This window comes from Trachypithecus francoisi, unplaced genomic scaffold (assembly GCF_009764315.1).
Source record: "Trachypithecus francoisi isolate TF-2019V2 unplaced genomic scaffold, Tfra_2.0 Lachesis_group8, whole genome shotgun sequence".
Lineage (NCBI taxonomy): Eukaryota > Metazoa > Chordata > Mammalia > Primates > Cercopithecidae > Trachypithecus > Trachypithecus francoisi.
This window is the reverse complement of record NW_022681473.1, coordinates 74096633-74121745: the sequence shown is the minus strand read 5'-3', so window position 1 is coordinate 74121745 and position 25113 is coordinate 74096633. Positions and strand designations below refer to the sequence as shown.

At 36.3% G+C, this 25113-nt stretch overlaps 1 protein-coding gene across 6 annotated transcripts in view; it reads left to right on the top strand.

The window, feature by feature from the left end:
* DLG2 (discs large MAGUK scaffold protein 2) overlaps positions 1 to 25113 on the top strand; it is a 1315102-nt gene that overhangs the window by 434159 nt on the left and 855830 nt on the right. For 3 of the 6 annotated variants that reach the window (XM_033207407.1, XM_033207405.1, XM_033207415.1), the window contains exon 1: positions 2810 to 3323. The exons of the other annotated variants lie outside the window; for them this stretch is intronic. In XM_033207407.1, coding sequence (XP_033063298.1) covers positions 3003 to 3323 — 321 coding nt within the window. In that variant the 5' untranslated portion in view covers positions 2810 to 3002. Of the gene's footprint in view, positions 1 to 2809; positions 3324 to 25113 lie in introns of those variants that run through there. 6 annotated transcript variants of the gene reach the window in all.

The following is a 25113-nucleotide window of genomic DNA, read 5'->3' as shown; positions in this document are numbered from 1 at the left end:
ATGTTAAATCACAGTGATAAGTAGGATGTGTAACATTGCTAATTCTTGTTTGGCCAGAATTTCATGTCATCTCATGGTCATTACAATTGTCCAATTATAGTTGATCAAATTGGATTACTGTTAATTAGTGAGTCTGTCTTATAGTACAGAGGGCTAGTTGAACATATTTATCTGTTTAAGTGGGCTGTCCTCAGAAAGCCAAATGTCATGTTTGAAAAGAGAATTCTTGTTTGTCGGGAGGGAAAGATAGGAGTATGGAATTACTTTACATGCACTAAACTGAAGGAGTGATTTCAATGTAGTCTTTCAGTAAGCTTAATAAAAGTTTGCTTTAGTCTTAAAGATCTTTTAAGCAAAATAACATTAGTTATGCAATGGATGCTATTTATCTACAAAGAAATGACATGCTGAGGTTACTAAAACAGAAATTCTATGGCCCTTGTGATGGGAAGACATTGCTCATTCTGAACAACCCATTCATAACCGATTTAAGTCCCTGTGAAGATTTGTAATATCTTGAGTAGTGTCAAGCCAGAAAATTGTTTCTGCCTTGCTGCAAGCTGCACACACCATTACAAAATTGTGATGGATGCACGCTAATTTATGTCTATGTAGACTGATTCTTATATTTGAGAGGCAAATGGGTGAGAACAGGACATGTGTTCCCTGAAGATGCCAGTGGGCCTTTGTGCAATGATATCTGCCTAAAAAACTAGAGAAGCATCTGTGGTTAGATAAGATTGGAGAGAGCCAAACTTATCACTTTCTGACATTCTCATTTGAGAGTGATGGCATTGGTATATCACATCAAATCCTACTGTATAGTAATGCATCATGGTGACACCAGAAAAGCCTGAAGTTCTCTAGGGTTTTATTTGACCCAACAGTTCTTTCAGGCATAATCTATTAATCTAGAATAAAAAGCGGGGTGGGGGGGGGAGAAAGAGAGAGAGAGAGAGAGAGAGAGAGAATTTCTCCCTTTTCCTCACTGTCTTCAGGTATTGATTTTGACTTCTTGATCTTCTTTAAGAAGGAAAAAACTATTAATGCCTTTGCTATTTCTGCCCAACAGTTCAATTTTCATATATTTTTGACAAATTTCCTTAACAAGAATACCTCAATACCAGAACTAAAGTTAACTTTAAAGGAATAGTTTATGTTTCTGGAGCATTGCTGAATTAAATATTATTATTTTAAAAAAGGTGTATCAACTCCTTCATTTTTCTACTTTTTCCTTCCATTTATACTTCCACCCAACCATCCATTCATCCATCAAACATATGTATGTATTTATTGCCTGTTATGTGGTGGGCAGTATGAAGGGTGCTTAGAGAAAAATGGCCAATAACATGAACCAGAACCTGCCCTCTAAACTTACATATCTAGCCATTATTATTGGCCAAAGGTGTTTTGAATGCCTTCTGTGATGGGCACAGTGCCCCTTGTACAGAATTTGGAAAAGTACCCTTATATGGAGATACATGGAAAAAGAAGATCCTACTCCTTACTTGGAAGATTTTTAAGTCTAACAGTGATTTATCCAGGGAGTCTCAGGTTCAAATGTAGAACTTGCTATGATCTCAGCCCTTGCAATAAACACCTTGCCAGCTCAGGCAAAAATCAGGCCTATACTGACCCAGCACCTGGTCAATCCACTGAGAAGGTCGATTTGATGGCATCTGATGGTCTACAGATAAAGTAATTATTTCATAGGATTATACAGTCTTTGTTAGGTCCTGCATGGATGGTAACTGGCTGCACAATCAAACCAAAATTATTTCCTCAGGAATGTGTGATAAGGATAGACATTTTGAAAATGGATATGGAAAGTTTCAAACAGAATAAAAATTATTAATGTTGTGGCAATTAGCCTTTCACTTTACTGAAAATACTATGTATGGATTCAGCAAGCATGTTAAAATGTAAAACAAAAATCCTCTTTGGAAGGAAATTGCTTTAAGGTGAAAAAAATAGCTCATTTTTCAGTGAAAGAATTTGAAAATTCTGTCTTTGGAAACCAAAATACTGTATGGCAGAGTTGGATGTATCTTTCACTTTAAAACGCAGACTCTCTCTGTGGTGAATGTATTTGTTGTGGTAAAGTATTTGAAAGGAAACCCTCAGAATAATTTGGGGTAAGGAAAAATACTGTTTTAAAATCAGCCCAACCCATCAGTTTTAAACCTTGAAAACTGCATTACTTTGAATAAGAAAGAATTAATAATTGTATATAGCATAAATAATATGTTAGGATTATAATGCATAATCGTGATTTGAAACGAACTTCCAAATTTTAAGGGACTCTAGTATAATGCTGTGACCTCGACGATTTTTTCCAGATGAATTTATGTTCTTTAGAGTTAATATTGATAATCTGATATAGTTACTTCGTGATTGGGTCTGTGTCTTGGCAAATCTCTCTCTAGATAAGTGATTCCTGTAAATGTTGAAAATTCCTTTACAGGTTAACTTTCCCATCATTTTTTATTGCTTATGCTATAAAGTTTAAGCCTAGATGCATCCTTTCTGGAAAGAAGGGTCCTGCTAATCTCATAAGAATCTCATAATAAGTTCTCTTTCCTAAGGTTTGCATTTTGTGTGAGGATCAGCAAGGAAAGGGAAAAGCCAGAATGCCAAACTGCAAAGAGTTATTCTTTACTGTAGGGCTCTATCCAAAAAGGGTTTGTAACACAGTGTACAGTCTTGTAGCCCAGCTGTGTGGAGCATTGATTGCTTCTGCCTAGAGCAGGGATACTGTCAAGTTGCTCTGTGAGTTGAGTCATCTATTGACAAAGAGCTACCAGCCCGCAGATAATGCTGTACGGAGCTGCTCTCGCTGCTCCCACTGCTCCCACGATGCACTTCTTATAGCAGCTGTCAAAGATACTGAGGGATCTACGGGGGAAAAAAAGACTTTTACAACTGCCTGGAAGAAAGGGGTGTGAGGGAGGAGACATTTCTGTGCAGAGCTGACCAAAGGAAAGAGTAGGCATCAGTGCAGTATGAATGCATACCTCACCAAGCAACACAGCTGCAGCCGGGGGTCCGATGGGATGGATGCCGGCAGGAGTGCACCCACCCTGATCAGGGATGCCCACTGCGCTTGTGGCTGGCAGAGGAACTCTCAGGGACTTGGGTACAGTTCTCAGACCATGCCCTCGTCAGGACCAGGGGGCCCAGCTTCAAACAGGACCGGGGGGTCCAGCTTCAACAGGACCTTGTGGGACAGTGTGCGGAAAAGCCCCCACAAGACGAGCACCAAGGGCAAAGGGACTTGTGGGGAGCATTGTACCTGCCCACATTGTTGGTTCAGCCCAGCACAGGTGAGCCTTTTCCTTATGACTTTCCCTTGAGTATCTGAAGAAAGTGAGAGCAAGTTGTTTAAGATTAGAATGGCTTGGAAACTTTGCAGAATACCATGGATATGCCTGTATATAAATATTAGGCCAAGAAAAACCTGTCATTTTCACACATGTTTGTGGGCTCATACTTCTGGGTGGCCTGTGAAAGTCTAGGGATGCTGTGTTCAGTTTATTTCACTGACTTTTCACCAAGTTCAATTTCTCTAGTCCTCAGGTTATATTATTTTGCATCATAGTCTTTTAGTAGCCCTTTTACTTCTTATCATTTTTAACTTTTGTTCAGTCCTGCCTATTTATTATTTTAAAGAATAGAGAGAAAACAAATTTTAACCAAACTTTCCATCTCTTTAAAGGCAAAAGAACATTTGTTTCTTTAGCTATAGAAAATAGTGATTTGAAGTATGCTATTCTAATTTTACTCTTATAATATTGTATGCCTTTTCAATTATGGAGAAGAAACATTATTTACACTAAATAATTAATTTTACAAAGAAAAGGAATAATTAAGAGCAAAATAGAGGATGATTAAACTTAGAATAAACAATGAAGCACTTCATTTATTCATAGAGAAGCAATAAGTTTATTTATATTAACATCTATAGCTCTTTTTCTTCTGTAATGCATTTCTAAAGCAGATGTGTAGATACCTTTCATTTGATTCCTAGGTTATTCTAGCTCCCAGACTACTATCATTTTATCAGAAATAAAATTGGCTCATTTTTTTCTCTCTTCATTCAAAGGAGAGAAGATAACTTCCTGCAAACGCTGTAAAATATAAATAAAATGTACCTGTAGTCACTGTCATAAACACAGAACAATGACTGTTCTTAAATATGTATTGAAAAGAAAAAAGCTATATTTGCAGAAAAATTCAATCTCAATTTCAATATGATTTTAACATAGTGGAGAAGTAGATATTGATCATGAATAAAATGTTTTGGTGGGAGGTGTAGAGAATATTTTAATTTTAATAATAGTTTGTAAAAAGTACTTCCAAGAATGTCATTTATCACTGGTCTTAACAATATAGTTACATATACATAGCCATATATATGGCTTTTGATTGAGTTACATGGAATTATAAGTTTTGCTTAGAAAGATAGCGCATCTCAGCCTCTTGTTTTAAATCAAAAATATATTATCATTTTATTATTAAACTGGTTTGGCTTAAAATGGAGCTTGACATTTAGAAATGCAGTTATTATTTAAAGTTAACATGAATTCCAAACTGAATAAAGAGTCTTAACAATTGTGAATACTCTATATACTCCTTAACAAATACATTCATTTAAATGTCTTTATCTTATATCTCTGTATTGGTTACATTAAATTCTCAAGGCTCACATAGGCTAGGAAGACAAGCCTATTTAATAGCATCTAGCATGTGGTTGTTGCACAGAGCAGAAAAAGCAAACTTGCTTTATTGTTGCAATTATTTTAATCCAAGATGTAATATACTTTTTATTTCATAAATGGTAATTTCCGAAACCCAAATCTCTAATACTAGGTTATAATAACCAAACTCTAAAAATGTTCATGCATTTTTCATCAACTGAGGGAAACTTTTTATTTCCTTAGTTTTTAACAATGCCTCCTACTTGCCTGAAACTTACAACCATTTAATGCTTTCAAGAATTGAAATAGACCGCATACTGATAATTAGAGATCCAGTGACATATAAAAAGGCAACAAATTGAGGTAGCCACCATCTCTCCTTATTCGTTTGCATAAACATTTCTATACATTTTCCCTCCCATTTGCAAGTACTGTATTATTGACTGGGACTAATAGTGATCCACAAATACTGGAGCTATGAAACCATTTCTTTTAGGACTTTCAATGTTTTAACACTCTTCACTTACCAGACCTTTCCGCCCTTTACCATTTCATTCCTATAAAAGTGCTATGCTAAATTGATTAATCTGGCTTCATCCCATGCTTGAAAACTTTCAAATACATTATGTTAAATAATGTCAATTGTCTCTACGCATATATATACACAGACTTTAATATATGTTTTAAAGTGTCTCACTGTAACTACTTGTTTATATTAACATATTTTATGTATATATAAGTATATATATGCATATATATGCACACATATAAAAATTAGAGTTCTATGTTATTCCAATTTTTCTGTCCTGCAGTATATCAGCTTGTTCTTCCAAAGAATGCTGCATTCTATCCATATAAAGTATTTTTTCATGTAAATTGTATTTCCTTCTAGTAGGTCCTCAAAACAACTGATATATGCATATTTATAGATCTGTTTCCATTGATATATGCATCCATAGCATACACCTAATATCTAAATTATATAGAGATGTGTAAGTACTATACATTTAGGTATATTATGACCAAAATAAGAACCTGTGTGTACCTATATATATATTCATGTGTCCACTAAAACTAAGGCTGTTTTTCGAATTTCGTGATACTACTTTTTACCCCTTAAATTAACTCGGAATGTCCTGTGAAATATTGTAAAACCTAAAACTGGAGGCTAATGATACTAAACATTAGAATCCTTGATAAAGCATAAAGAATTGTGCATGTTTTAAAATAGTCCAGGGACTCACATGTGGTACAGAACGTGCCTGAGGGTTGTTAAGCATCTGGGAGCTTGAATCTTGCCATCGTAGATATTTGCAGTATTACGTGGAAATCAGCAGTGTGATTTCCAGCTGCTATAATAGAGGGCCATGGTAATGACTTGAGTTCCTCCCAAGGCTCTTTTCCAAACTTCTGTTATTTGGGGTACTGTGTACTAACAGGACTCTGTCATTATGTTGTTCCTCAGCAGGTCTAAAAATCAGCTTCTGTTCCATCTCAAATAAGTTTTCATTCCATTTGGATCTGTAGAATTAATATAACCATAATCATAGGTAAGGAAATGGAAAATTATAGTGCCCAGAAGTGAGTTCCAAAATGTACATCTAGGATGTTAGTGACAGTCTTGGGAAGAAATATGTCCATCATTGTTTATGTGACATTTCTTCCCAATGCAGACTAATCTAGGGAGGCAGCACAGAGCTGTGGAGACTCAGACCAGAGTTTTGTGCATTTATCTGTCTCTCTCCTCTCTCTCTCTCTCTCTCTGACTATCATGTACTGAGTGTCTACTATGTACTATTCTGTCAGCCCTTGTGGATATAATATTATAGTACACAGCCTGGGTGTGGAGACTGACATCTATAATCCCAGCACTTGTGAGGCAGAGGCAGGTGAATCACTAGAGGCCAGAAGTTCAAGACCAGCCTGGCCAACATAGTGAAATGCTGTCCCTATTAAAAATGCAAAAATTAGCCAGGCATCGTGGTGCACACTCTAGTTCCAGCTACTCAGGAGGCTGAGGCACCAGAATTGCTTGAACTCAGGAGGTGGAGGTTACAGTGAGCCAAGATGGCGCCACTGCACTGCAGTCTGAGCTACAGAGTGAGACTTGGTCTCAAAAAAAAAAAAAAAAAAAGGTCAGGTCCGGTGGCTCACACCTGTAATCTTAGCACTTTGGGAGAGCAAGGCGGGAAGATCAGGAGGTCAAGAGATCTTGGCCAACATGGTGAATCCCCATCTCTACTAAAAATACAAAAAAAAAATTAGCCGTGAGTGGTGGCGGGTGCCTGTAGTCCCAGCTACTTGGGAGGCTGAGGCAAGAGAATTGCTTGAACCCGGGAGGTGGAGGTTGCGGTGAGCTGAGATTGCGCCATTGCACTTCAGCCTGGTGACAGAGCGAGACTCCATCTCAAAAATAATAACACTAATAATAATAATAAATAAAAAATAAAATTGTAAAGAAAGTAGGTATCTCTCCTACTACTGTGGAGCTTACAGCCTATAATGGCCTATAATTTAGCAAATGATATACCATGTATACTATGATATACAAATAATTATATCATCATAAGTCATAACTTAGAAGTTAAGCAAAATCTCAGAGAGTACTGCAGATACCACAATGAATGCACATTCAGGATACAGAGGAGTAAACAAAATCGAGATACTTGGAAAATGCTGCATTTCTTTAAGCTTTTAAGATTTTCTGGAGTTTTTTTGTTTGTTTGTTTGTTTTGTTTTTTGAGATGCAGTCTCGCACTGGTCCTGGAGTGCAGTGGTGCCACCTTGCTTCGCTTCAACCTCTGCCTTCCACATTCAAGTGATTCTCCTGCCTCAGTCTCCTCAGTAGCTGGGACTACAGGCACACACCACCACGTCTGGCTCCCTTTTTTTTTTCTTTTTGTGTTTTTATTAGAGATGGGGTTTCACCATATTGGCCAGTCTGGTCTCGAACTTCTGACCCATGATCTGCCTGCCTCAGCCTCCCAAAGTGTTGAGATTACAGGTGTGAGCCACTGTGCGTGGCCAAGATTTTCTGTTTTATAAAATGAGGATATAAATAACACCTACCTCAGCGGGTTGTGGTGATGAATGATTAACAAAATGTTAGCGTAGTGCTTTCATATGGCAGAGGCTCAATTAATATTTAAGAAATAAATGAATAAATAATAAGTCCACAGTAAATGTTGGCTTTTACTAACCTGTTTCTTGATACATTTTTTTGATTGGCTGGGAACAGAAGAGAAATGAATCAGTGAGGGCTTCATAGAGGTAGTGATACTTTGACGAATTGAATTAAAAATGTTGTATGTGTTTATTAAGCAGATAAAAAGAGATAAATTTTTGAGCAGAAATGAAAAATACAGAAAAGCATATAACACCTTGGTGCCTGTGCACTCAGTTCTATTTGCCCAGAACATTGAGCCCTGGAGAGCAGGTTCCTTAAAAGAGATGCCTGGAGAGGAGGGTGGGGCCTGGTCAGAGAGAGCTGGGTTGGCCTTGATGAGGACTTCATAAAGTTTGAGTGCCTGCTCTGCCACTCTCTATTTGTTATGCTTCATCATCAGTGAACTCTTTGAGCCTCAGTTTCTCTGTTTGTGAGACAGCTGGTTTTCTAGGTGAACACCCAGATCTCATCCAGTACTAATAGTATGTGACTGCGTCAACTGATACTTACTAATTATTGGGAGGAACTTTGGAAATGATTTATACTTAAAAGCCAGACAATCTCAAATTTGAATTACTAGCTCTGTGTGACCTTATTTGCTTAACCTCTCTAGGCCTCATTTTTCTCCTCCATAAAACTTGGGATAATAAATTCATGTTGCAGGGAAATGTTATAAGAATTGAAAATACTGTATATAAAAACCCCAGTATGGCACTTATAACGCAATTACTCAGTAAATGGTATTTGTTATTATTAATGATATCTAAAGTATGTTTTTTAACCTAAAGAACTTACTGTCTACCAAATTTGTCATTCGTATTGTGCTCTTTCATTCGAATTTATGGTTTTTTCACTGAATTTTTTGATGTCTTCCTTATAATGATGAAGGCTAGGCTAGGCAACTGTCCAGAAACTTTTGGCGTAGTACCACATGATGCTGATACTGAGGTGACATTATGTCCTTCAAGGTTCTCAGCAATTTATAACTGTGCACACTAGAAAAAAAAAATCATGGAAAATAAAATTGTGTTGATGAAGTAGCATTCCCATAAGCTTGTATTTAGAGGTAAGGAAATGCTGAAAGATTTCCTCAGCAAAACTCTGCAAGAACAACTGTGTTTGAAGCCAAGCTCTGTAAATCTTCCCTTACAGTTCCTTTGCAGCAACTCTAGAACCAGCAGTTTGCAGCAACTTGAGTGCAGAGGACTTTTTAGTCCAAGAAGTAGGGTTGCCCTAGGATAAAATCTTAGGCTCAGTTTATGCTCAACCAGAAAGATCTGACAGCTTGTTTTAACTCAGTGCCTGCTTTGACTTATTCCTTTTAGAAAGACAGTCCCTTGCCGAGGAAGAATAAGACTTTCTTGTCTCTGGGAAATACCAGCTGACCCCCAGGTAAGGGAAACAGAAGAGAGCAAGCGATAACACAGAAGGAATTAAAATTGTAGGCATTTCTGTGGTGGATGTGAAGCCATTTGGTCAACACTCCTGGCACCCATATCGCTGGATGCTGACATAAGCAGAGCATTCTCTCTAGGGCAGGGCAAAGAGAGGCCAAGCACACAGAATGGGAAAGAAAAGAACAAAAATGACAATATTCATTGCATACTCACCATGCTTACAATGTGTGAGACACTGTGCTAGGGTCTGTACATTAGTCATTTCCTTCAATTTTCCCAATAACACTAACAGAGTGATATTGATATCTCCATTTTGAAGATGTGGAAATGGAACCTAAGAGTAATGCTTGTGATCACACAACTGATAAAGGCAGAATGCATTTCAAATGTAGGTGTGTATGACTTCCTTATTCTCTCCACCACATCTTGCAAACATAAGACCTTTTGAAGTACCCTGGGAGGTAAAATACCCTATAGAGACCTCTGTAAATCTCTAATTTAACAGAAATTTCCTTAAGGCATTGGGATGTTCTATATGGTTGGGAGTACTGGAATTCCCTTGCAAAATCCTGGATTCCCCTAGCCTACTTTATTTTCTGATCTCAGGAACCCTGAGTTCTGTCCCTGAAGATCCCTTCCCTCCTTTATTATGGTTGAGAACTATGTAGATCTGAAGCAGCTGGAGTTGATTCCCACAGCACTTAACATCAGAATAAGATACTTGCTGTGTAACTTGTAAATTGGATTCAAGTTTGCAACATTTGTGGTATTTCGGAACCACCTATTGTAAATTTAATATAAATACAAAATAAAAGTGCAGACAGACACTGTCTCTAGTACAAGAGCATCATCTCACACTGCTGAGTGTGAATCTCGTACAAACGTTCTATCTCCCTGTGTATCTATCATGCCAAGAATCGAATCTCTGTTTGATACCACCTTCTTCATTGTCCATCCTCTTTTTCTGATATTATTTGATCTGTTACAAGTGTAGCCTCACCTGGTTTTATTCTCCTTCATTCTCTACTTTGTTCCATTCTTTTAGTTTCCTAAAGGCATCTAGATGTTTTGTAATTATATCAGAACTGTATGGAAACTTAGTAGTCACCTAGTACATTTTCCAAAGGAGAAACTGTACCCTAGAACAGTTAAGAGAATTGCTCAAGGTCATTTCAGTTTGTGGTAGAATTGGTCCATGTCCTTAAACTCGGAATTGAGTTTTCCTTTTACTGTTACAAGTTGCCCTCCCTCTCCTAGCCCTTCTGTGCTTATATGAAGAGTCATTATTGTCAGATAATTATGAGGCATGCAATTTATTGATAATTAAGTGTTGGGTATTATACAAAAAGTTACATAAACCTATTGTTTTTACTCAGAATTTAGACTAGTGATCCCCAAGGACAGATGGAGAGAGGAGAGCCCCTAGAAATTATTTTTTAATTTTTTTCCAACTTTGATTTTAGGCTCAGGGGGTGCATGTGCAGGTTTGTTACATGAATAAATTGTGTGTTCCTGGGGTTTGGTGTACAAATTACTTCATTACCCTGGTAGTAATATAATATTCAATAGGTAGCTTTTCAGTCCTCACCTTCTTCCCACCATCCACCCTCAAGTAAGCCTGGTGCCTATTTTTCCCCTTTGTGTTCAAGTGTACTCAATGTTTAGCTCCCACTTATAAGTAACAACATGTGATATTTGATTTTCTGTTCCTGCGTTAGTTTGCTTAGGATAATGACCTCCAGCTGCATCTATGTTGCTGCAAAGGACATAATTTCATTCTGTTTTATGGCTGCATAGTATTCTATGTTATCAATGTACACAATTTCTTGATCTCTTCTACTTTTGGTGGACACCTAGGTTGATTCCATGTCTTTGCTATTGTGAAAGTGCTGCAAAAAACATACACGTGCATGTGTCTTTATAGTAGAATAATTTATATTCCTTCGGGTATCTACTCAGTAATGGGTTTGTTGGGTTGAATGGTAGTTCTTTTTTAAGTTCTTTGAGAAATTTCCAATCTGTTTCCCAAAGTCGCTGAACTAATGTACATTCCCACTGAAGTGTATAAGCATTCCCTTTTCTCAACAAGCTCGCCAACATCTGTATTTTTTGACTTTTTAATAGCCATTCTGACTGGTGAGAAAGCACTTTAGAAGAGCAGAGAAGTACTTAAGTGTTGTTAAAGATCAGAAGTGATACCGGGATTTAGGGGAAGAGGGCCGGGGATGATAGACACCGTAATGTGCAGAGTGGTCCTGCCCCACAAATAATTGCCCCAGGTACTGCACAATTTTTTACATTCCACTAGATGTTCATGAAGATTAATGGAAAAAGTTTATTATTATCTAAGCCTAAAATCAAACTCAGTTTTACAAACGAGTATTTTTGCAAGGATTTAATAATTATTACATTTTCTGGGACTATAACTGTGCAAAAATCAAGGGACAATTGTACTTTGTTCTGTTAGCAATTTTGTCAGTTGTTCCCCATTTCGGAAGATCACATCCTTACAACATAGTGCTGATTTTAGTATTGACACACCTCTCCTGCGTCAATCTGCGTGTATAGATTTCATCCTCAAATATACAAGTAAAGAGATTTGAGACTCCTGTTAATAGATCTGGAACCAAATATTTTAATTTTTTGGTTCAAGTTTTATTTTGTTTTTAATTGACAAATCGTAATTATATATATTTAAGGGGCCCCATGTGATGTTTCAGTACATGTATACATTGTGAAATAATTAAATCAGAGTAATTAACATGTCACTCATCTCCAATGCTTATTATTTCTTTGTGGTCATGTGAAAAAAACATGTGAAATCTGTTATTGTAACTATTTTAAAATATACAAAATATTATCGTTAACCTTAGTCCCCAGTGGACAGAAAAGGAGTGATGTTGGTCAAAAGATCTAGAATCAAATATTTTAACTTGATAGAAACATAAAATACAGGGATCTCACCAAATTTCATTAATAAAGTTGTTTTTTAAATATTTTATTTGATTGCCATACTATACACTAATCTTTAAAGCAATTTAAAGCATAATGAGAAATCTATTTGCGCAAATTACCTGACATCATATGTCAGGTAATAAAATTGTATTTTAGAGTTTTCTGTTTTTTTAATATTACTCTGATATTATATCAAATCTCAAAGTCAACTTGTATCAAAACTCAACTTCCCTATAAGCCCTTAGGTTTCAGAGTCTGTATCTATCATTCCTCATTATCTATCAAAGGATAGAATTGTGGACTGCTAGAAATCAAACATATGCCTTCACATGAGAAGGAATTCCAAACACGAATAGGTAGGTGGGTAGGTAGGTAGGTAGGTAGGTAGATAGATAGATAGATAACTAGATAGATGACTCTCTTACTGGCATGCCCTATTTTGACATTAAACATATCAGTAAGACCCAGTTTATCTGCAAGAATATGATATATTTTTAACTTACTCCTACCATCTGCAATTTTCCTTGTTAAATTGTCTGTATTTCAACTACTAAAGTTATTTCCTCTGACATTTTATCAAATACAAATGATCTGCTATTACTTTTTCTAACACTAATTTTTAACCTAGAATTCATTCTATATCTGCTGTTTTATTTGCCTGTACCATTTGTAAAATATGGAATCTGGTCTCTTTATTCCATTTAAATCTAAATTTATTCTTTATAAATATATGCAAGCATTTCAATACATCATTACATTGTCTGGCATAGTAGGACTCACAGATTGCCATATTTTCATTCTTGTAACATCATTATTAAATTATGTTTTGGGGCCAAGACTTATCTGCATTTATGGCTGTGGAGAAGAGGAACTATGTGTTCAATGCCTGTATGTCTTGCAGGATAACCTGCAATATGTTTTCAACACATTAGTTTAATATAAAGTACTTTCTTTTTATTTCTTCTTTTACTTTGGTGAAGGCACTACATTTTAAAAAACATGTGTAGGCAGTTGTATCATCTATGAATTTTATTTCAGATGAAAAAGGAAGATATTACAAAGCATTTATTATAAAATGGAAAGGCTGAATCTGATAGAATTGAACTATTAGTTGAGATATTCAGTATTGTTTTGTGTACCATTATATCTGTGTGTTTAACTGGCCTTCCAACTAGTCCAGGGGTCACCAAACTACAGCTACAGGCTAAATCCAGTCTGATACTTCATTTTGTATAGCTCTTGAGCTAAGAATTATTTTTAATATTGAAGAAAATCAAAATAATATTTCAGACATGAAAATCATGAGTAATTCCAATTGTACTATCTATAAATAAATTTTACTAGAACACAGCCATGCTTATTTGTTTACATATTGTCTGTAGCTGTTTTTGTGCTGCAATGGCAGAGTTGAGTAGTTGTGATAGAAACTGTAAGGCCAGAAAGTCAGAAAAAATATTTATTGTGCAACCTCTTAAAGAAGCAAGTTTGCTAACCTCTGCGCTAGGCTGTCGGCTTTCCATTTCCCACTTGATGGAATGTCCCTTTCCGCCTAACAAAGCCCATCCATTTTTCAAAATCTGGATTAAGCACATCCTCTTCTTTAATCTTTTTATTTGAGCTCTCAAAATGGCTATTTAACATGGGATCCTGCAAAATTAGAGTATTGCCTTACATTGTGGTTAGTTTCCTTCTCAGTCTCCCTGATTAGAGAGTGTGAGATTCCTCATATGCCCAGCATGCAGCCTAATTCACAGTAGCCTAGCTGTTCAATCTTGTGGCCTCCTTGTGACAATTCATGTAGCATCATTATTAAATTATGATTTGGGGCCAAGACTTTTCTGCATTTATGGCTGAGGAGAAGAGGAACTATGTGTTAAATGCCTGTATGTCTTGCAGGATAACCTGCACAACTTATCACTTTTTACCATAGTTATGGATAAGTATTGATACTTTTCAGTATGTTTCTGCTCCATTAACCTGGATTTCCTTAGAGCATGACCTGTCTTATTTACCTGTTTCCCCAGTGCTTAGCGCATAACAGTAAGCGAATAAAGTGTTCTTGATTTCTGAATGAATATTAATACAGGGCCTTGCATATAAAGGCACTCAATCGGTTTTGAATTTATTATTATTACTAATTATGCAGGTGTCTTAAGATCAAGAATGACACCTTCTATTCCCACAGTAGCTCAACTTAATAACATCATATTCTTTTAAGTTTACACAGATTTACTGTTTTGTCTCCTTTGTTTATTTGTTTTGTTTTAGTTTAACTCAGATTCTTATTCAATTCTGTGGTGCTATTACAATATTGGAATCATTGTTTAGAAATTAGGTTCCATATTCAAGTGGGTCATACTATTTCAGTAATGGAAGGTAGAGTACTATAGTTAGAGAGGAAATTGGACAAAAATTTTGATCTTACACAGTATCATAATTTAACTTAGGAAGTCACTTGTTCTCTGTAAGGTTGAAATAATGTCACGGAATACATTTTATAATTAGTTTCTGTATTGTAGACTATTATTTCTGTATTGTAGACTACATGACCTTTTTCTTCATCATTTTCATTATTAAATATAAGTGCTTGGAGTACAGTAGTTAGCACCATTGCATAAAAAAATCTATGATTGAACACATTTGCACTTTATTCTGACAGGCTGCACTATTTAGTTAGCAGTCAATGTTGATTGTTACAGTTGTGGTTATTATAGTTAGTTATCCATGACATTCATTGTTCAAAGCTCAGTTTATATACTGGTTCTAAAGTTGATTATTTTTGCACACTGATCTTTCATTTCTCTAATCTATTTTATTCAATCTCTATAATACATGCTATCATACTTAATTACAATTTTTAAAATTATGTTTCCAACTTCAAGTTTTGTTTTGTTTTATTTTATTTTATTTTATTTTTTCAGACAGAGTCTCACTCTGTCACCCAGACTGGAGTGCAGTGGTGCAATCTCAGTTCTGCCCTCCCAGGTTCAAGCATTTCTCCTGCCTCAGCCTTGTGAGTACCTGGAACTACAGGTGCACGCCACCATGGCAGGTGTGTGTGTGATATATATATATATCCTTTTTTTTTTTTTTTTTTTTTTTTTTTTTTTTTTTTTTGGAACAGAGACAAGTTTTGACCATGTTGGCCAAACTGGTGTAGAACTCCTGACCTCAAGTGATCCACCTTCCTTGATCTCCCAAAGTGCTAGGATTTCAGGCATGAGCCACCATGCCTGGCCCAAGTTTTATTTTTAATAAAATAAAAACTAGTAGTTAATCATAAATCCTTTTAGTTTAAAACTGAGTATTTTAGCTACTTAAAAAACAATTTGTATTCTTCAGTTTTGGATTAAATAATAATACAAGCTTATGGTAAAAAATTATATAAATTAAATATTTTTAAAAATTAAAACTCACCTGTAATTGCACCTAGAGTTAACTACAGTTAATGTAGTAACAACTTTTTAGTCCTTTAGCTATCTCTGTATATGTATCGTCAGTGAAAGATACATACTTTTATTGACACGTGCTCACAGATCTAGCTAAACTTGAGTCTCATTTATATATGTCTATTAAGTGAGAAGTTAAGAATATAAAACCATACTGCTTTTTAAAAATTAACATCATATTGTAAACATTTTTCTAAGTTAGCAAAATATTTTTCTTGTTGACATCATTTTTTAAAATTATACTTTTGGGATACATGTGCAGAACGTGCAGGTTTGTTACATAGGTATACACGTGCCATGGTGGTTTGCTGCACCCATTAGCCCATCATCTACATTAGGTATTTCTCTTAATGCTATCCCTCCCCTAGCCCCTCAACTCCAGCAGGCCTCAGTGTGTGATGTTCACCTCCCTGTGTCCACATGTTCTCATTGTTCAACTCCCACTTATGAGTGAGAACATGTAGTGTTTGGTTTCCTGTTCCTATTTCAGTTTGCTGAGAATGATGGTTTCCAGCTTCATCCATGTCCCTGCAAAGGACGTGAACTCATCCTTTTTCATGGCTGCATAGTATGCCCTGGTGTATATGTGCCACATTTTCTTTATCCAGTCTATCATTGATGGGCATTTGGGATGGTTCCAAGTCTTTGCTATTGTGAATAGTGTTGCAATAAATATATGTGTGCATGTATCTTTATAGTAGAATGATCTATAATCCTTTGAGTATATACTCAGTAATGGGATTGCTGGGTCAAATGGTATTTCTGGTTCTAGATCTTTGAGGAATCTCCATACTGTCTTCCAAAATGGTTGTACTAATTTACACTCCCACCAAGAGTGTAACAATATTCCTATTTCTCCACATCCTCTCCAGCATGTTATTTCCTGACTTTTTTTTTGAAACAGAGTCTCACTGTGTCACCCAGGCTGGAGTGCAGTGGTATGATCTCGGCTCACTGCAAGCTCCGCCTCCCGGGTTCACGCCCTTCTCTTGCCTCAGCCTCCCCAGTAGCTGGGACTACAGGCGCTTGCCACCATGCCTGGCGAATTTTTTTTGTATTTTTAGTAGACACGGGGTTTCACCGTCTTAGCCAGGATGGTCTCGATTTCCTGATCTTGTGATCCGCCCACCTCAGCCTCCCAGAGTGCTGGAATTACTGGCCTGAGCCACCACGCGGGCCTGTTTCCTGATTTTTTAATGATCGCCATTCTAACTGGCATGAGATGGTATCTCATTGTTTTGATTTGCACTTCTCTAATGAGCAGTGATTATGAGCTTGTTTCATGTTTGTTGGCTGCTTGTTGACATCTTCTTTAATGACTGCCAAATATTATTTTTCTACCAAAACCCGTAATATTGGGCATGCAGGTTACCTTTTTTAAATATAAACAATAGTGAAGTAAACCTTGGTGTACTAGAACTTTTTACTACATTTCTTGTGAGGATATATTTTTAGAAAAAAAGCAACTATTGAGTCAAAGGGTGTGAATTTTTTAAGGTTCATAATATTTACATAGTCATTCAGTCAATACTCATTCAGCAATTCATTATTGAACAGTTAACACAAGACAAAACACTAGGTTAATCAATGGGGATATACTGGAAAATAAGAGAGACTGATTATTGACCCATGGAGCTTAGAATTAATTGCCAAATTGCATCTAAAATTATTTGCTTTATCAATTTATGATTCCCCCATTTGAAGAGTGTATGAACATGTCTTTCTGCCTCCATTCTTGATGTCTTTATCTCTGTAAAATCCTTTATTACTTTGGTAGGTTAAAAATTGCAGGACATTGCTATTGTAATTTGCTTTTATTTGGTAATGAGAATGAGTACCTTTCCTATGCTTGTATCCTATTATGGTGCTCTTATGATGTCTTCTATAATAGCTACCACAATAGATTACTATGCCCAGTTGGCAATTTAAAACATGCTTAATTTTTTTACCGGATGGATGGCAGGAAGGAAGGAAGGAAGGAAGGAAGGAAGGAAGGAAGGAAGGAAGGAAGGAAGGAAGGAAGAAAGGAAGGAAGGAAATAAATACAAATAGGAAAGTAGTTCCTGTTTAAAATTCCTAGTAAGATAAATTTCCACCTATTCTAAATATAGCAGGATCTGCTTAACCATCGTCGTGAATGATCTATGCACCTGTCTTTCTTGTCACTGAAACCCCTTTCCTTGTGTCTGTTCTCTGGAAGGAAAAAAGCTGAATTGAATATTCTTTTTTTTCACCCTGATATAGGTGAGCAAGATTGAATTGAATGACATATGAAAAAATAATTCATGCAACAGACAGAAGTAGACAGGCTATCTGCCTCTATCTGTAGACAATTTGCTGAAGAGGGCAATATGGACATTAAATTGACAGTAAGAGACCTTGAAGAGGAAAAATAATGTGATCAGATGGGAAAGGGAAATATCATGGAAATTTCCTATTTTAGTATGTTTACATAGGGATATGAATTTTATGAAATTTGAATATAGACATTTAAAGATAAGCTTGAGTCTACATGTCTTAAAATGTAGGCAGCCTCCACCTAAAATCAAAACCATTATATGGTTTTGATTGTATAACATTTTATCTGTTACAAACACATTATTCTTATACTGCTGATTCTAATATTTAGAATAAAACTTACAGATGCAGCAACTCTCTTGACTCTTCTCATCAAAGCTGGGCACCTTCTGGTTGTTCCATGGAAAAATGAAAACAGCATACCTGCAGCATGACAGCAGTCTGGTTTCTAGTAGAAGAAACATTATTTTCAAAGGACTGAATGGAATGATAACAGTTAAATAGGTTGAGGACTGTAAGTAGGTTGAGGAAAGAGATTCTTTTGAGTTTATGAAACAACCCAACATAATTGGGAGTTCCCTATGGACTTGTTTTTCCAATAACTGAATCAAACGCAAGTATAACAATTGACATTAAGATTCCTACCACTCTTTGCAGTTCTCTCAGAGCCTTCAGCTATTTTCATCATTCTTCTTCTTTCCTACTCTGCATTGCACTCAAACCTGTTTTACAATTCACTCAGTGTGCCAAGTCAGAAATCAGGAAGTCATCAGCAGATCCATTACATTTCTATTCCTAGGGCCCTCATGAATTAATCAATCTCTAATTGATATAGAATTATATCTCAGAGTGTTTCAAATATTTTCCCTTTTTACATTTCTGCTTTCCATGCTTGAGTTTTGATGTGTTATCATTCCCATAAACTGTTTGCAATAACTTGTAGCCTCCTAGATCTCTTCAATCCATTATGAATATTACTGCTAAATTTATCTTAACACTCGGTTCTATTTGTATCACTTACTGATTTAAATGATTTAACAACTTCAAATCATTTAATGAAGTGCTTCATTTTAAGTCTTCATTTTAAGTGTAATCTGACTTACAGTTATGTATGTATGGAAATGTTAATGAGTAGTCTATGTTGGATTAAACATGCTTTAAGCAGTTTTCTATTTTTTATCTTAGGATTTTTCAAAGCTCTTGGGGGTTTATATCTCCAAGAGACAGGTAAAATATGTGGAACATTTCTTAAATGTGCGTGATAGTGAAATCCCTTTCTCATGAATGTGTATTTATGAACGTCTCATGGAAAACAGATTGCCAACCACTAGTTTACAGAGTAAAATTGGATTCCCTAGCAGAGCATTCAAGGTTGTCTTCAATTTGGCCCCAATCTGCATTTCCTACTCCATCTCCAACCACTACTATTGTGTTCTAGTCACACCCAACTATTCACTGTTCTCTGATTCCCTGAAGCCACCATGCAGTCTCTAGCCAAATCTTTGCTCATGCTTTTCTCTCTCTGTAATGACTCTCCCTATTTCTCTGTTTGATAAAATCTTTCTCATCATTCAAGGATCATTTCTAATGTTATCTTATTTGAGGCTTTCATTTCTCTGTGCTCCCACAAAATGTATAAAATATGCCCACTTTACACCTAGCATTGTAGTTACTTACAGGTCTGTTTCAACCATCGTATTAGAAGCTTTGTGAGAAGACAAAATATACCTTATTATTTCTATAACTTTAGTGCCAGGATAGGACTTCAAAATGTTTATGAGTGATTGAAAGGATGGTATCTTTAAAAATTGGTAGAGATGGAACAGTATTATATTTGGCAAGGCAGGGTTGCAAGGGACTTCTTTAGGTAATACCGTGATTAGGTCTATGAACTTCACATTCTGTCCTTTTGAAAGCCCAGACAATCATTCTAAGTGTCCAGGGAGATTTGAGGCCAAGAAACTGACTCAGACTAGTTAAAATATACCTTATATCAAGGTATGCAAAACTCATTGATTTGCATGAAATATATAATTGTCACGTGAATGGAAACATCCGTGTTCATAAAATTCATTTGCTTATTCATTAGCAAACATATGTTGATAATAGATTGTATACCAAGAGTCCCTGTTCTAGGAACTTGAACATATAGCAATAAATACAACAGGCATTCTAGTAGAGAAATATGTAAAGTTAGCAAGTAGACAAATAAAATTACTTCAGATAGTGGTGTGCTATTAAAAATTAAATTATGGTAATGTGATATGGAGGATAGGTTGGAGAGATGCTTCTTTGGATAGACATTAAATTAAGGAAAGTATTAATGAGAAGACAATTGAGTTCCTACTTGAGAGATGAAAGGTGAAAAGGGGACAACCTTATGACAATTCTTGGGTGATGTTAAAAGACTAGCATACTTAAGGACTTCAGGGTTGGAAAAAGTTTGACAAGTTATTGTAATAGAAGAATGCTAGTGTGGAGAAGAAAAAGTGTCAGGAAGTCTGGGACTAGAGTTTAGAGGGTTAGGTAAGGCTGGGTCAGGTAGACTGGGGTCGTGGAGGGAAGTCTGCATTTTACTCAAAGTTCAAGAAAAAGCCATTGGACTCCTTTAAACAAAGACATAAGATAATGTAATGTACACAGTGAGAATGAGTTTGGGCGGAGAGGCAAGAATGGAAGGAGGGAGACTAGTTAGAATGATATTTTGCAGTACTTGTAACCGAGAGATAATGATGGCTGGACTCAGGTGGTAGCAGTGGGGATGGGGATCTGTTATAGAGACTAAGGATATATTTTGTATGTAGAGCAAAAAGGATGGATTAAATAGTGTGGATTCCTGAGGCAGAATATGACAGTGAGAAGATAAGAAAAATAAAAGAAGCCAGGAATAACTTCCAGGTATTATACATCTCTTCTTAGAGTCAAAACATCTTCAGAAAATTTTAATCGAACAGAAATGTTTGAACTCCAGCGTTCACACTCCTTCTCATCTAGTAAGTTCCTAGATTTCTAGACAATACTTGCCTCTCTCACTACCCTTGTTCTTTGCTTTTATTCTTAACCCTTAACCTCCTCCCAAACTTCTGTTTGATTCAGTTTTTCTTCAGACAGGCTAATATATTCGTCAATCATGCTGGTCTAGGTGTTTTTATTTTATTTTACTTTTTTTCATTTCTTTGAGGTTACCTCACATGGATGAATATTGATCTTGTGAAGTCAATTATAATTTACCAAATTTTCAGTTGGAAATTGGGAGGGTATCTTAATAAAGCCCTCAGATACTGACCACAGGCCATAGATCATCCCCATCTGAAATCTGCTATTGACCTTTTCCTCCGTCTTTAGCTCTTGACCCCTTTCTCTAATACTTTCATGAAAAGGTATTTGGAATATCTTACTTCAACACAGCAGATGACAAATATCCCAGATTTCTTTGGAAAGTTACTAGAAAGAATTTGGGGGGAATGCTGAGAAGGAAATCATCAATTGACCCTACTGAAAAAATATTTTAGCTTTCTCGAGTGTATCATTTCCTCTCTCTCTCCCTCTCTCTCTCTCAAGTTGAAATATGAAATCATAAGTACAGCTGGGCATGGTAATCCCAGTGACTCAGGAGGTAAGGTGAGAGGATTGCTTGAGGCCAGTAGTTGGAGACCAGCCTGAGCAACATAGTGGTACCCCATCTCTACAAAAAGTGAAATAACATAGCCAGGCATGGTGGTATACACCTGTAGTCCCAGCTACTCTAGAGGCTGAGGCAAGCAAACCCCTTGAGCCCAGGAGTTCGAGTGAGTCATGATTGTGCCACCACTGCACCCCAGCTTAGGTTACAGGCAAGACTCCAACTCAAAGAGAAAAAAAAATCATAAGTACATCTCTGGAACAAGTCTATTGGGTTCATTAAAAACTGCTCCAAACGTGAAGGAGAAACAGGGTAAGAGATTGAGAACATTTACACTGGAATCCTGTCTGTTTCTCACAATTAAGTTTCAAGTAACATATCACAGGCCTGTGTCTGTTGTTCATTCTAAATATTTTATTTCAATAGTTGATATTGATTATTTTAATTAAATTCTAAGAGGAATTTTGTAAAAAAAAAAAAAAGCCAAACAAACATTTTTCTAAAATTTATTCCTCCTTTAAACTTCAGTTTGATTTTAAGATAGTAGTAAACAAGTTGTGTTTTCAGGAATATGTTTCAGCCACTGGGAACAGATATTCCCTTTGCACATTCCAGACCGATTGACTAAACTGATGTAGAAATTGATAAACCACATTTTTTCATCATCTGAAAATGTCCTCTCATCCTGAGATATCTTTATCCAGAGTGGCAGTAGCTTGGTATAATATCCATTATCACATCACTAAAATTACTGTATCATAGAATACCATTATAATGGCCTTGACAGAGTGCATAGTCTTCTGAACAGATTCTTGTTTCAGTTCTATAAGCTGTGTATTGCAAGGGTCATGGTTTAATTCAAAGATCGGCAGAAATATTATATGGCAGATTGTGTCAAGTGATCTGACTCTCCCAATGTGAATTCATGTTTGAATTTCACATTTCAGAAGAAAACTAGTAAGTGTGTTGAAATGAAAGGTACAAAACTAGAAACCAGGATTCTAGTAGCTATACTACTCTGGACCCTGAATCACCCTAGTGAACTCTCAGAATCTTAGTGTCTACATCTCAACTATAAAATGAGGAAGTTCTTAGTGTCTACATCTCAACTATAAAATGAGGAAGTTCAAGTAGATTTTAAAAAATGATTCATGTTTCACTGTGTCAGCTCTGATTGATTCCTGGTGATTGTCTGGATTATGGTGCTCAGAAGAATGATGAGACTTCGTCAAGGCCCCCCAGAAGAGAATACAGTGAAAATTAGTATCGCCATGAATAAGAAAGAAAAAAGTGGCAGCCTGGATGCATAGTTTTTTTTTATAGCCCTGGCATTTGATAATGCCATGTGCTTTATGTGACTGCTTTATGTTACTATTATAATTCTACTAACAACTACCATCTATTAAGCATTTCTCGTATACTATTAATATTATTTTAACATAACCTCCAAAATAACATAGGGAGATAGGTCATCTTATCCTCATTTTATAGATGAGCAAGTAGACTTTTAGAAGCAAAGTAACTTACCTTAATTTATACCATGAGCAAGGAACTGATTTGTAATCGGAGCTCAGGTTCTGAGTCTAAAGAGTCACTGCTTTCACTGTGCTATACTAATTCTATGCAAGCCTGCATTTGTTGATGAAAATGATCAGAAAACTATACTTATTTAGGTAATTATAGAGCTCAAAAATTAATTATTACTGATGGGTTTTCTGCAAATTTAGTAGGTTTAACAATGGAGTAAAAACAATATAGTTTTCAAAATAATTCACTTACACCTCTGAAAGTTCTATTTGAAATTTATTTTACCTCTTAAGACTTCATCATATTTTATTGGGGTTCATGTGTCAAATTCTGAAATAAATACAATATTTTTGACCTCCTTTGAAATCTGGAAGACAATTGGGTATGATTTAGGCATACTCCACCCTTACCCCAAGCTCAGAGACCAATATGGCTGCTGCAGTTCTATCCAAAGGACTGATGGTTACCTACCTAACACAGAAGATAACATTCATTAAGTCCTTAATAAATTATTGCTGAATACAAAATATGGTGTTATATTCCTAAATTTTATCTCTTATAGAGAGCAAGATATGTTCTTTATGTTTATTTATTTATTTTTTGAGACAGAATCTCACTCTGTCGCCCAAGCTGGAATGCAGTGCCACGATCTCGGCTCACTGCAACCTCCACCTCCCAGGTTCAAGCAATTCTCCTGCCTCAGCCTCTGGAATAGCTGGGATTACAGGCATGCGCCACCACACCCGATTAATTTTTGTATATTTAGTAGAGATAGGGTTTCACCATGTTCGTCAGGCTGCTCTTGAACTCCTGACCTCATGTGATCCACCCACCTTGGCTTCCCAAAGTGCTGGGATTACAAGCCTGAGCCACTATACCAGGCCAAGAGATGTTCTTTAAAAAGCTAGCTCAATTTCCCCATTTTTACTTATGCATAATAACTTTAAGATATTACTTAATAACTTTAAGATAATAAACTCGTACAACTCAATAAATTAAAAACAGAGTGCTTATTTAGCAAGAAGGACCTAGGTTAGAATATGGCGAGTTAGGCCAACAGCTGCAATTTCCAGTCTTGCTCTGTGTCTTCTAGAACTTGCCTCCTGTTGTGTTACAGTGTTACATTACTAGGTGAATCGTGTACTGTATTATCTTTCATGAACATTTATACCCTAGTCTGTTATATGACTGCTATTACATGCAGATTCTTTTTCTGGTCGTGGTGATGCGTGGTCCAGGGAGGGAAGAAAAGGTGGCATTAGACAGGAAGTTCATGTCCCCATTTTGTTTTTTTTCTGCAGAACATCTAGTTATTGCATAATTGGGGAAATTTAACTTGCCTTTTAGACAATGTTTTTTTTTTAAATTAAGTGTGATTATTTCTGATGAGTTCTAGATTGTCCATATAATCATCTCTTCACTTCAGCAATGGCTTAGTTTAAGAGAATCATTCTTTTTGGAACTCTCATTATATGAAGTTTTTACCCATCTGAGCCTTTATGATATCTTCATTTTTATTTATTTATTTTTTGAGACAGAGTCTCACTGCTGTTGCCCAAGCTGGAGTACAATGGTGTGATCTTGACTCACTGCAACCTCTGCCTCCCAGGTTCCAGCAATTCTCCTTCCTCAGCCTCCCGAGTAGCTGATATTACAGGTGCCTGCCACCATGCACAGCTAATTTTTGTATTTTTAGTAGAGACGGGGTTTCACCATGTTGGCCAGGCTGGTCTCGAACTCCTGAGCTCAGGTGATCCATCCACCTCGGCCTCCCAAAGTGCTGGGATTACAGGTGTGAGCCACTGCGTCCGGCCTATGATATCTTTAAATTGTGACTGAAAAGTAAGGTATGATGACCGTTTGTCTTATGTTTCATGGAATCCAAAAAAACGTTGAGATAAAAAGTGAATCAATGACTAAATCTACTTGCAAAAATCTTGCCTGGACTATTAGAACTACCTTTTAACTGGCTTTTTGCCTCCAATGTACCACAAAATCTATC